Below are 13,523 nucleotides of genomic sequence, written 5' to 3' on the forward strand. Positions count from 1 at the left end.
AGGAACAGTTGTTAATTGTGTGTTTCTGGCTCTCCCTGGAAACCCCGGTGTGTGTGTGGTGCTCAGGCCCTAAACACAAAATGGTGTTGCTTTGGTCTCTACACACTCATGACACAGTGACAATACAAATGGGTAACCCTTTCACTTCCCTTTTCAAAACAAACAATAGAGCTAGAGATGCAATGGTAGAGCATTTGACCAACAAGCTTGAGGAACTGGGTCAAGCTGCCATTACGGCAAACAACCATTACAAAAAGAAACAACAAAAACTCCAAACAGGGCTTTGATGCATAGCTCCGTAAGAACGTAACTGCAGAGGACCAGGGTTTGGTTTCCAGCACCTGCATGGGGACGTTCATGGTCCCTCATAACCCTAGCTCCACGGATCCCACTCACTAACTTCTGAAAGCGCCTGCTTCATGTGCGCATACCCACCCCCCGACACACATAAAAATAATTCAAAATTAATCTTTAGCCGGGCGTGGTGGCGCACGCCTTTAATCCCAGCACTTGGGAGGCAGAGGCAGGGGGATCGCTGTGAGTTTGAGGCCAACCTGGTCTACAAAGCAAGTCTAGGATGGCCCAGATAATATAGAGAAACGCTGTCTTGAAAAACAAAACAAAACAAACAACAACAACAACATTAATCTTTAAAAAGATCAAAGCAAAACACAAACAAAAAAACAGATCAAAGCAACCCAAGCCAAGCCAACAAAATCATGCATAGGGTGGAGTGTGAGTCTTCAAACTCTACTGAATTCTGTTCAATGGTGGTTACTGTTAGGGGAATCCACACAAAACCATCATTAGCTAGGTGCAGAGGCACAAGTGAACTCTGAGATTCAACTGTGTCTGCCTCCCAAGTTCTGGGATTAAAGGCATGTACCATCACCACCTGGAAAAAAAAAAGAGGATCACTGGAGACCAACTTTAACTAATTACACACCATGAATTCAAGTCCATTGTGAGCTATATAGTGCCAACCTGTTTCAAAACACACATCATTTTTTGGAAATCACGACAGGAGGTCCATTGAGATAGCTCGGTGGATAAAGGCAGTTGCCATTACAAGCCTAGTGATCTCAATTAGATCCCTGGAGCACAAGCAAGGTGGAAAGAGAACACTGACTACACAACAGGGTCTTCTGACCTACACACACACATACAATTAGAAGAAAAAGAAATCATGATATTATGTAAAGTCAAAATCCACTTTATTTTTTTGAATATGTTACTCTTTATTCCTAGCCAGTAGCTTACTTTTCAAATCTCCACATGGTTCATGTTCTCAGAGAGGCAAGGGGCGGTGTGACCCAGCGTCACACACTGACAACCTTCCCGGGCCCCAGGAAGATCCCTGCTCTAGCGTTAGATTTAAGGCAGCCAAAAATCAGGCTTGCTGAGGTAAAGGGTCTCTCACTGAAGATGTTAGTCCTGGAAGGCTTCTCCTTCGACGAGCTGCCAGTTCAATTTTCTGAACCAGGCTCACATCCCAGGGATGGGTCACGAAACTGATAACGGCCCCTGGCACTTCGCTGCCCACACGACCCACCCTTCCTGCTCTGTGGATGTAATCCTGCAGAGTAGGGGGGAAATCGTAATTGATGACCAGTTCCACGTGGATGCTGTCTAGGCCTCGTGAGGCTATGTCTGTGCAAACCAGTATTTTTTGGGAGCCCTTCTGGAAACTCTGGAAGATTCCTGTCCTCATTGCGGCTGGCATTTGCCCTTGCAGCCTTAGATGCTGGATTCTGTGGTCATCCAGAATATATCCCAGCCAGTTCACAGTGCTGGAGCTGTTGCAGAACACCAGGACATCTCCTGAGGGTTCCGTCTTATTTGCTCTGTCGTGCTGTTTGAGGATCTGAACCAGCTCTGTCACCTTCTCTGCTCCCTTTAGTCTCATAAATGTCTGTCTGACATGAGGCATGATGCAGTGTAGCTTGGAGCTGGTGATGGTGGTGAGAGAGTCTGGGCTGGTGACTTTACTCAGCAATTGGTTTAAGCCTTCTGGAAACGTGGCTCCCACCATCACTAACTGAGCTCTGGGATTAAAGGGGTCTTCTAACTCAGCGGGACTTTCTGCTATAGGGCTCTTATCTAAGATGTAGTCCACCAGTTCCAGGAAGCTTTCATCCAGCAGTGTGTCTGCTTCATCCAACACTAGGAAGGAAAGCTGAGCTAAGCGGATCAGTTGGCTTTTCAGAGCCTTCCACAGCGCCCCTGGAGTGGCCACTAGTACATCTGCGGACGGTCGTCTACGCAGCTGCAGTTTGAGGCTACTCATGCCAAGGCCTCCGCCAAGCTGTATCACCTGCAGGCCCAAGTACCTACCCAATGACTGGGCCACCTTCTGCACCTGTTCGGCTAGTTCTCGGGAAGGTACCAGAACCAAGCCCCGGGGAGCCACGGAACGCCGGGAGTTCAGGTCCGGACTTTTCAGGAGCCGTTGAAATAGGGGCAGTAGGTAGCTGAGCGTCTTGCCACTACCGGTTTCCGCAGCGCAAAGGATGTGGCGGCCGCGGAGCAGCGGGGGGATGGTTCTCGACTGCACTGAGGTTGGCCGAACAACTTCGGGTGCAGCCTCCTGAAGCGCGAGCAGCACTTGGGGCTCCAGACCTAGGTCCACGAAGCTGCCCCGGGACGAGAGGTTGCTCAGGGAGGGCGCCTCCTGCTGCACTCGCTCTATGGAAAAATGGTCCCGAAGCGATCGCCTATGCTTCCAGCCACCCGATGCCAGTGGCGCGCACTCCCAACGGCCCAGCGTGAGGCGCGCCGGCTGGTTCAACTCTGGCCGCCGCGCTGAGACCAGCAGAGGACCAGGTCGTATTAGGACCGGCCGTGGGAAGCTCCCACCACGACCGCTCTGTCGCTGCTCCTGCCGTCGCTGCAGAGCCCGCGGAATGCGCACCACCGGTAAGGACTCGTCGGAACCGCGCACCGCAATGTTCCGTCGGGGCTCCAGAAGCAACCGAACTGCTAGTGACAACAGCCGCGTTGGCCGGGCCACAGCCATATTTCCCTTGATGCAGAAGAGGCGCGTGCCAGTGACGTCAAGTGTGCGACCGTGCTCTGGAGTACGGTGGCTGACGCGGATCAGTGTGGCGTGTGGCGCCGCAGCATCGTCCAGGAGGAGGGAGGATCTTTAGAGTTCAGTGTCTGCGAGGTCTGTAGGTTCCCACTGGGCCTGGCGATGCCAGCTTGGGGTCATCTTTGGGGAAGGGTACGCGGTGTAGGTGGGAGTGGGGGGTCTGCAATAGGAGGTGGCCCTGGAGCCCTGGCTCGTAGCATTAGGAGTGAGGATGAGGTCTTTTGAGTGCTTAACTTCTGAGATTCTTATTTGTGGTCTTCATTGTCCTTGTCAGTGGTCTCATAAAACTTCGGGGTGCGGAGTGCGACGTTGTTTTCATAGATGTGTGCTCCGCTCAAAGCCTAGTGACACTGGTTTAAGTGAGAGTCTGAATGAATGAGTAGGCCTGGAGACGTGAGGAAAAGGTTCCAAGTCTGAGTCTTGGCTCAACTCTGTTCTCTATCTAGTTTGGACCCTAGAGTGCATGCTGGTGGCCTTCAGCTTATTTTATTTCTGAAGTCTGAGATAAGGTCTCAGTACTTTCAAGTGGAGTTTCTCGGTTTTAAACTTTGTCCCTTCCTTTCCAAGTAAGCTTCACCCTCGGTTCCCTGTCACCCCTTCCAGCTTCTCACACGGGACCTACCGCTCTTGCACTCTTACCGCTCTTGCACTCGGCTCATATCCACTGGCTTCTCGGGCAGATTCTAAATTGCCTGAGTAGAAGTAGAAAGAGTGCTCCTGACACCCTTATAGAGGATCGAGCTTTTCTCACATAGAGCTGGGCAGGCAGACTGCTTCACTTGAGTTTAGTGGTTCGGGTTATTAAAAAAAATTTTTTTTTAACTTCATATTTCTTGAACACGTCTGAAAAACAAAACAAAACATGGGGGAGGGGGTCAAGATATTTTATGTGGTATGAAGAGCCTGGGATGGGAGATAAGGTCAGTGTCCCTAACATCTGAAGAAAGTGTTTCTTCTGTGTTATTGTTTTTCAGGACAGGGTTTCTCTGTGTAGCGTTGGCTGTCCTGGACTCACTTTGTAGACTAGGCTGGCCTCGTACTCACAGCGATCCACCAGCCTCTGCTTCTTGAGTGCTGTGGAGAAAGTTTTTAAAATTTCATTAACTAGAATTGGCCTTCCATATTTATAGGTGGGCAGCTGTGGATGAAAATATCCATGAAAAAATTGTCTGTACTAAACATGTATAATTTTTCTTTAATGTGATTCCCTATCAATGCTCCCTATGACTGCGTACATCGTGTTTATATTGTGCTAGTCATAAGAAGTTTAAAAACGATTTAAAGTATATGGGAGAGGGTTGGATATAGCTTAGTGATAATCCCATCCCCCCACCCCAAACAAAAGCATATGGAGGATATGTATGAATTTTGTAAAGGGGGCTTGAGCATGCTCAGATTTTGGTATCTTTGAGGTTCTTAGAACCAGTTCCCAATAGCTACCTATTGATGACAGTACCATTAAAAAGATAAAAATTTAGTTGCGCATGGTGGTACACACCTGTAACTCCAGCACTTGGGGAGGTGAAGGCAGGCGGATCTGTGAGTTGGAGGCCAGCCTGGTTTATTATATAGCATGTTCAGGTCAACCTGGCATATAATAGCAAGACTCTGTCTTTAAAAAAAAAAAAAAAAAAAAAAAAGTAGAACATAGGGTCTTTCTTTCTTTTGTATGCTGTTTTATTATATGATACAGCCAGTGTATATAAAGTAGTTAAACCTTGTGAAACAGAAATCCATGGAAATTCAGAGAGGACTGACAGCAGGAAGATTGTGTGTCCTGGCCGCTTTTGTGCAGACTTCAAATTTAGTTCTCTTGAATGTCCAGTGCCTCATGAAAGTGGTTCAAGAAACTTCGAGATATGTGACTACAAGAAGGGACAGACTTCCTGAGGTCTGAAGGGATTTGTACTTGAAGGCGCTGCAGTCAGCAGAAGGTCCTGTTGAGCATTCTGTGGCTGCCTGGGAAACCTTCACGCGGCTGAGCCCAGAGGTGCTGTACCACCTTCTTCATGGCGGCGACGCTGGAAGAACTGGACGCGGCGCTCGGGGCAGCCGTGCCAGCTCTCTGTTTTTATTTTTCTTTATGGTAGTGGGGATTCAGGCCAGGGCTTTGTGCATTCATACTAGGCAGGCGCCTTACTGGTAAGCTGCCCTTGTGCTTGATTGTCTGCCTCCCCAGTCACCCCCCTCGTCCCTTTCTTCTTGTAGCCCTGGCTAGCTTGGAGCTCACCATGCTTAGCACCGGGCCCTGACTTTTTTCTTCTCGTTGTCTCTCCCTTCGCGGTATCTCTAGAATGCAAGCTCCCAAGCTTGCTGAATCCCCGCCACCTCTCATGTCACCTCTCATGGTGATTACTGACTTGTCTTTGAATTGTTCTCCCTGCGGTCCTGACTGCTGCAAGCCTTTTCTTGACCCCCATTTGTTATTAATACAATGGCCAGTGTGATGGTGTGAAACCATGAGTGAGCTCCTGCTACTTCCCCACTTACGATCCCTTTCCTGGGTCATCTTTTTGAAGAGCCAACAGTGGCTTAAGAATGCCCTATAAGGGCTGGAGAGATGACTCAGAGGTTAAGAGCACTGGTTGTTCTTCCAAAGGTCCTGAGTTCAATTCCCAGCAGCCACATGGTGGCTCACAACCACCTATAATGAGATTTGGTGTCCTCTTCTGGCCTGCAGGCACACATGCAGACAGAACATTGTATAAATAATAAATAAACGGAACTTAAAAAAAAAAAAAAAAAAGAATGTCCCATAAAGACCTGTGTGATCTGAGTAATGCCTTTTTTTGTTTGTTTGTTTTGTTTTGTTTTTTCGAGACAGGGTTTCTCTGTGTAGCCTTGGCTGTCCTGGACTCACTTTGTAGACCAGGCTGGCCTCGAATTCACAGCGATCCACCTGCCTCTGCCTCCCGCGTGCTAGGATTAAAGGCGTGCGCCGCCACGCCCAGCTGAGTAATGTCTCTTCTTAGCTAGCTGCTGCTAGTTCAATATCCGACTTCCATTATCTTCTGTCCACTGTGTCGTCCATATTGTTTTCCTTATGACTCCTCCACCGTACCAGATAAACTCCTGTTCTCTGAGACTATGACCGTGACTGGCACGTAATGAATGACTGTTAGGTGAGTGGCTGCAAGTGAATCAGAGATAAGTGTTTGAAGGATGAAGGAAGCCTGCCCTGGGTGATATAAGGGATTTTTTTTTTCATTTATGTTTCTTTAATTAATTACTTTCCAGACAGGGTTTCTTTGTGTAGGCATGGCTGTCCTGGAACTCAAGGACCAGGCTGGCCTTGAACTTCCTGAGATCTGACTGCCTCTGCCTCCTTGGGTGCTAGGATTAAACGTGTGTACCACCACTACGCAGCAAAATTTATTTATTTTTATCTTATGTACATTGGTATTTGGCCGGCATGCACGTCTGTGTGAGGGTGTCACAACCCCTGGAACCGGAGTTGTAGAAGGTTGTATGCTGCCATGTAGGTCCTGGGAATCAACCTCAGGTTCGCAGCAAGAGCAGCAAGTGCTCCTAACAATTGAGATTTCTCTCTAACCCTATATATATATTTTTTTTAAATTAAAAATATTTTAAAAATATTTTTAAAAGATTAATTTATTTATATAAACACTCTGTTACACATATGCCTGCGTGATGGAAGAGAACATCAGATAGAAGAGGGCACTATATCTCATTACAGATGGTTGTAAGCCACCATGTGGTTGCTGGGAATTGAACTCAGGACCTTTGGATGAGCAGCCAGTGCTCTTAACCGCTGAGTCATCTCTCCAGCCCTGAAAATTATTATTATTATTATTATTTTTTAAAGATTTATTTATTATTATGTATACAGTGTTCTGCCTGCATGCACACCCACAGGCCAGAAGAGGGAATCACATCACATTACAGATGGTCGTGAACCGAGATGTGGTTGGTGGGAATTGAACTCAGGACCTTTGGAAGAACAGGTGGCGCTCTTAACCACTGAGCCATCTCTCCAGCTCCCCTGAAATTTTTTTTTTTGTTTTTTTTTGAGACAGGGTTTTTCTGTGTAGCCTTGGCCATCCTGGACTCACTCTGTAGACCAGGCTGGCCTTGAACTCGCAGCGATCTGCCTGCCTCTGCCTCCCGAGTGCTGGGATTAAAGGCGTGCGCCACCAGGCTCGGCCCTGAAAATTATTTTTAATCGTGTGTGTGTGTGTGTGTGTGTGTGTGTGTGTGTGTGTGTGTGTGTCATGGGCATGCATGCAGGTCAGAGGGCGGCTTTCAGGAGTCAGTTCCCTCTTTCCATTGAGAGTTCCAGGGACCAAACTCAGGTGGTTAAACTTATGCAGCAAGCGCCTTTACCCACTGAGCCGTCTCAGCAGCCCACCTCTATACTTCTAACGTGAATTTTCCCTTTCTTCAGGCATAGAAGAGGAGGAATGATTGGGAATAGCCTCTCCCTGTGCTACCACAATAAACTCATCTTAGCCCCTATGGTTCGGGTGGGGACTCTGCCAATGCGACTCCTTGCCCTGGATTATGGAGCAGACATTGTTTACTGCGAGGTAAGGTATTCCTGGCTTTCTGGGAGTCTCAGGAGAGGGGGCACAGGTTTCATCTTGGGGTATGGCAGTGTTTAGGGGATGGGGAGGCAGTATGGGACCTCTACTCATGGTCTCACTAAAATCAGAAGAAAGCCACACACATGACACTGACGCATTCTGTTGCCCCTGATTCCCTCAGGACTTGGGCAGCAGAGAGCTGTGGGGCAGATGAGCAGGTGGGCATCCTGTCATGCCACTGCCCAGGCCTCGCTTCAGTACACAGGTGAACTAACTGGAGTTTGGAAGAAGAAAGAACCAGATGCAGAGTGAGGAAGTTGGATGCGGTTGGTGTTGGCGGCCATAGGAGTTTTTGGTGATAGGCCAGTACATATATCCAATGGCTTCAGACCCAGGTTCAGAAAGATCTGATAGGAAAGTGGAGTCGCCAGAGGAAGGCGCTGCCTGCTAGTGAAGGAGTGTTCTCAGCTGAGCACTTAGCAGAATTATCTGGGGGGCTATCAGGACGCTGAGCACTTAGCAGAATTATCTGGGGGGCTATCAGGACGTGGTGTAGACGGGTGTGGTGGCGCACGCCTTTAATCCCAGCCCTCTAGGAGACAGAGGCAGGTGGATCTCTGTGAGTTCAAGGCCAGCCTGGCTACAGAGGAAGTCCAGCACAGCCAAGGCTACACAGAGAAGCCCTGTCTCAAAAAACCGTGGGAGGGGGAAGGAGGGAGGGCGGAGAGGAGAATGTGGCTGTGGAGATGTGTGGTAAAACAGGCTTCACACCTTGTATCAGCCAAGAGGCAGAGAAAATAAAGCAGGCATACAAACCCCTTAGATGTACTTCCTCCAACTGGACCACATCTTGCCAAGTTTCTGTCACCTCCCAGTAACATCATTAGATTGACTTATTGATCAAATCCTTTAAACCAATCCTTTAACAAATACGCTTTAATTAATTAATTAATTAATTAATTAGAGATAGCATTTTACTATGTAACTCAGCCAAGCCCTAAAGTCTATACTGTTGCCCCAGTTTCCCAAGTACCATGCTTAGATCCAGCTACATGAGAGACATCTCAAAACAAATATAGCCGGGCATGGTGGTGCACTCCTTTAATCCCAGCACTTAGGAGGCAGAGGCAGGCAGATGTCTGTGAGTTCGAGGCCAGCCTGGTCTACAGAGCGAGTTCCAGGACAGCCAAGGCTACACAAAGAAACTGACTTGAAAACCCAAAAAAAAAAAAAAAAACCAAAAAACATATACAAAACTTTCCAGGCATGGTCATAGTGGTGCATGCCTGTAATTCCAGCACCGGGGGAGGCAGAGTCAGGCAGACTGCTGTGCGTTCGAGGTCATCCTGGGCTACAATGTGAGTCCAAGACAGCCAAGCCAAGGTTACACAGAGAAACTCTGTCTCGGAAACCAAAAAAGAAAAAAAAAAAAAAAATAACAAAAAAAACCCAAACACCTGGGGCTGGAGAAATGGCTCAGTGGTTAAGAGCGCCGCCTGCTCTTCCAAAGGTCCTGAGTTCAATTCCCAGCAACCACATGGTGGTTCCCAACCATCTGTAATGTGATCTGATGCCCTCTTCCAGCCTACAGGTGTATGTGCAGGCAGAGCACTGTAACATAATAAATAAATAAACAAATCTTAAAAAATAAAAAGTAAAACCCAATAACTAACCAACCACATAAATAAATGAACTCTAAGAACACCCTAGGTATTTGATAAGAGAATGAGGCTGTGGGAACAGGTGTATTTTTTTTTAAGAGGGCTCAGGCCTCAAGGAGTGAGTAGATAGCCAGGAAGCAGGAGTAGGGTTTTTGACCACTCTGCCAGGTATTTAAGGTTAAGGCGGTAGGGAGAGTACAGGCAAGTACGGAAGCTTGAGCTTTGGAGGGAGTTGGGTAAAGGGAGCTGTTTGCAGATGACTTGCATGTTTATAAAATAAGAGAAGGAAGAGGCTCAGTGTGGGGGATTAGGGTGACAGGTAAGGCCAGGTCTTGGGGGAGGTGAGAATTTTGTGTTCGATGCTGCAGATGGAATATCGGGCCTTGCAGGTCTTAGACAAACGTTCTACCACAAGCTACATGTGCACGGATGGGGTTTGTGGAAGCTGTGCAGCGGGAACTGTCTGTCTGCTGGCTTCCGCGCTCTCCGCTGACTCTTCAGGGGTTCTTGGGGTTGTTCAAGCCGCTTAGAAGTTAGGGGCCCAACGTTGATGTGAATATTTTAGTATGTGCCTCCTTTTCCCACTTCTCCACTCTTCTTTCCCTTCTCTCCTTCTCTCCTCTTCTCTTTTTGTTTTTGTTTTTGTTTTTTGTTTTTTTGAGATAGGGTCTCATGTGGCTGAGGCGAGCTTCAAATTTACAATATAGTTGAGGATGACTTTGACCCTCCAGTCTCCACCCCCAAGTGCTGGTATTGTGTTAGTTAGGTTCTCTAAAGGAGCAGATTTTATCTATCTATCTATCTATCTATCTATCTATCTATCTATCCATGAATGATATATTAATAAGAATCACATATATGATATAATATATGTCATATATTATATATATATATATTTTACACACACACACATATGGAATTTATCAGAGTGGTTTACAAGCTGAGCATCTGAACTGAGGTTCTCATACTTAGGTGTCAAGCACTCTACCATTTGGCCCATTTACCCAGCCTCTACACCTGTTTTTGTTTGTTTTGTTTTAGTATGGGTGTTGAGGATATAATTGGGTCCTCAAGCTTACACATCAAGCATTTTCCTGGATGAGCTATCTCTCCAACTTGAAAAGCATGTTTTACCAGTAAATGTGACTAATTCTTTCAGGGTCCTGCTCAAATTTGGAGTGGAAATTCCAAATACTTTAGCCCTGTTTGGTGTATTGTATGCTGAAAGAGTTGGTGTGATTTAAGAAAAAAGAGGTTTTTCTGTAGACAAGTCAGTCCTAAGCCTTACTCCCTGCCCAGCCTCTGAGGAGAGCAGGCAAGGAAGCAGGTGCACCTCTTGCTTGGCTTGAGACCAGAGGCTGAGTATTGGGCTTGTTAGAGTGTGGTGTGTAGCGCCCCCTGGTGGAGCCGGAGTTACTGTACAGGCCAGCGTCAGTACAAACTGCCTGGATGGTCTTTGTAGATAATTCATACAGTTAATCTGAGAGATTAAGAAGTAGACTCAGGGACTGGAGAGATGGCTCAGAGGTTAAGAGCACTGACTGCGCTTCCAGAGGTCCTGAGTTCAATTCCCAACAACCATATGTTGGCTCACAACCATCTATAATGTGATCTGATGCCCTTTTCTGGTGTGCGGGTGTACATGCAGGCAGAGCATTGTACATATAATAAATAAATAAATAAATCTTAAAAAAAAAAAAGAAGTAGACTCAGCTCACCTGTCTTGTACAATGGGACTCCAATAACCCAAACTGTAAGGAGATACCTGGATTATTTTCTTTGTGCATGTATTGGCTTGCTTTGTTTGTTATGTTTTTGTTTTTGTTTGTTGAAACACAGTTTCTTTTGTAGTCCTGGCTGTCCTGGACTTGCTTTGTAGACCAGGCTAGCCTCGGAACTCACAGCGATCCACCTGCCTCTGCCTCCCGAGTACTGGAATTAAAGGTGTGTGCCACCACGCCTGACAATATTTACTTTTCATTTTTATTTTATATATGTGGGTGCTTCACCTGTATGCATATCAGTTGTGTGACGCTATGGGGAAATGTGAGCAAATATCTTTCACTCCACATATGGAGCAACAACAGACCCCACCAAAGTCCAGCTTGGTCAGCCAGTGTGTTATTACGGTTACTTAAAGGAATATGGGTGAGGCGTAATCAACTTATAAAAGTGGAAATGACAAGGCCCGCCTGCAGGGAAGCTCAGTGGGTGGAGGGTGCACTGTTCATGCAGCTCAGCTGGTCTTCAATTCTTCTAAGCAGTTCTGGTGGTTTCTGTTCCTTCCGGGCTGCTTGACTGATCTGTATCTTTCTGGCTACTGGGTCTGAGCCTTTTCCAAGTAGTTGAGCTGCCCCGAGAGTGTCTCAGCAGTTATTACTGCTTAAACATGCTATGCTCCGGTAGGGAGGAGCCTACTGAGTCTGGTCATGATTTCTGAAGCTAGTTAGAGTTGTTTACCTCGTGTTTTTAGCAGGCTTCCCTGCAGGAATGGAAACTCCTGCACAGTAATGTCTGTGTAAGCTATGGGTGCCTGGTGTCTCAGGAAGCCAGAAGAGGGCATGGCATCCCAGAAAGTGAGTTAGAGATGGTTGTGAGCTCCCTCCCCTGTGGGGTTCAGGAAACCCAACCTGCGTCCTCTCCAAGAGCAGTAATTGCTCGTAACCACTGAGCCATCTCTCCATCCCCATCAGAGCCATTTTTAGTGTACAGTTGATAGTGCTAAGTAATCTATGTTGTTATGAAACAGATGTCTGCAGCTGTATCATCTTGTAAAACTGAAACTCAGTAAGAACAACTCCCCACTTATCTTTCTCTCTAACCTCTGATAACCATTCTGTCTTCTGTTTCTATGAGTGACTCAGATAAAGATTCATTTTAATTTCTTTGCATCTAAGTGCAATGCTTGTGGACACAAGAGGATATCAGATTCCCTGGGACTGGAGTTACAAGTAGTTGTGAGCCATCTGGTGTGGGTACCAGGAACTGAACTCTAGTCCTCTGCGAGAGTAGCAGGTGCTCTTAATACTCAGCCATCTCTCAGGCCCTAGTGAAATGTTGTAAACATTTATCTAGGCCACATGTGGTAATGAATGGCTTTAATCCCAACCAGAGAGGCAAAGGCAGGCAGATCTGAGCTCCAGGCCAGCCAGGAGCTACATAGGGAGGCCCTGTCTAAAAAACTAAAGAAAATAATACATACACATATTATGTATAATAAATAAATAAACAAACAAATGAATAAATAAATAAAACCAGCTGTACCTAGCTAGGGCGAGTGAGGTGGCCTATCGGGTAGACACTTGCTGCCTAGCCTGATGACTTGACATCAATCCTTTGAACATACATAGCTAAGGCTGACCTTCAACTTCTGTTTCTCCTACTTCTGCTTTCTAAGTGCTAGGGTTTTTTGTTTTTTTCTTTTTCTTTTTCTTTTTTTTTTTGTTTGTTTTTTTTTTTGAGACAGGGTTTCTCTGTGTAGCCTTGGCTGTCCTAGACTCACTTTGTAGACCAGGCTGGCCTCAAACTCACAGCGATCGCCTGCCTCTGCCTCCCAAGTGCTGGGATTAAAGGTGTGCGCTACCACTGCCCGGCCTTGTTTTTTGTTTTTCAAGACAGGGTTTCTCTGGCCTGGAGAGATGGCTCAGAGGTTAGGAGCACCGTCTGCTCTTCCAAAGGTCCTGAATTCAATTCCCAGCAACCACATGGTGCCTCACAACCATCTGTAATGTGATCTGATGCCCTCTTCTGTCCTGCAGGTGTACATGGAGGTGGAACACTGTATAATAATAATAAATAAATCTTACAAAAGAAAAAAAAGTTTTCTCTGTGGAGCTTTGGCTGTACTGAACTCACAAAGATCCACCTGCATCTGCTCCCTAAGAGCTGGGATGAAAGGCATGTAATCACCATGCCCAGCTATACGGTGGAGTGTTGTTGAGGTTTATAAAGGAAGAAAATTGTTACATATGATAACACATCTGCAATCCCAACTACCTCAAGGCAGAGGGAGAAGTCAGAAGTTTAAGGACAGTCTGATCAACTCAGTGAGATCATACCTCAAAATAAAATGGTATATTTGAAAAAGATGTATTTTCATTTTATGTGTGTGAGTTTTTGCTAGCTTGTGTGTATGGACGCTGCATGCCTGCCTGGTGCTCACAGAGGTCAGACGAGGGCACAGGACACCCTAGAGCTGTGGCATGTTTTGTGGCTGCTGGGAAACAA

The 13,523-nt window shown here is 46.6% G+C and overlaps 2 protein-coding genes and 1 pseudogene across 3 annotated transcripts in view; 1 reads left to right on the forward strand and 2 right to left on the reverse strand.

Moving 5' to 3' along the window:
* Positions 1-1,211: 1,211 nt before the first annotated feature.
* Positions 1,212-3,054, reverse strand: Ddx28 (DEAD-box helicase 28). The gene has a single exon (XM_051169068.1). The coding sequence runs from the start codon at positions 3,014-3,016 to the stop codon at positions 1,391-1,393; it is 1,626 nt and encodes a 541-aa protein (XP_051025025.1). The 5' UTR covers positions 3,017-3,054; the 3' UTR covers positions 1,212-1,390.
* The window catches only part of Dus2 (dihydrouridine synthase 2), a 40,981-nt gene continuing 30,495 nt past the window's right edge, over positions 3,038-13,523 (forward strand). For both annotated transcript variants that reach the window (XM_051169075.1, XM_051169076.1), the window contains exons 1-2: positions 3,038-3,166; positions 7,497-7,638. In XM_051169075.1, coding sequence (XP_051025032.1) covers positions 7,513-7,638 — 126 coding nt within the window. In that variant the 5' untranslated portion in view covers positions 3,038-3,166; positions 7,497-7,512. The remainder of the gene's footprint in view (positions 3,167-7,496; positions 7,639-13,523) is intronic.
* Positions 4,957-5,438, reverse strand: LOC127209258 (guanine nucleotide-binding protein G(I)/G(S)/G(O) subunit gamma-5-like; annotated as a pseudogene).

Source organism: Acomys russatus, chromosome 26 (genome assembly GCF_903995435.1).
Source record: "Acomys russatus chromosome 26, mAcoRus1.1, whole genome shotgun sequence".
Classification (NCBI taxonomy): Eukaryota; Metazoa; Chordata; class Mammalia; order Rodentia; family Muridae; genus Acomys; species Acomys russatus.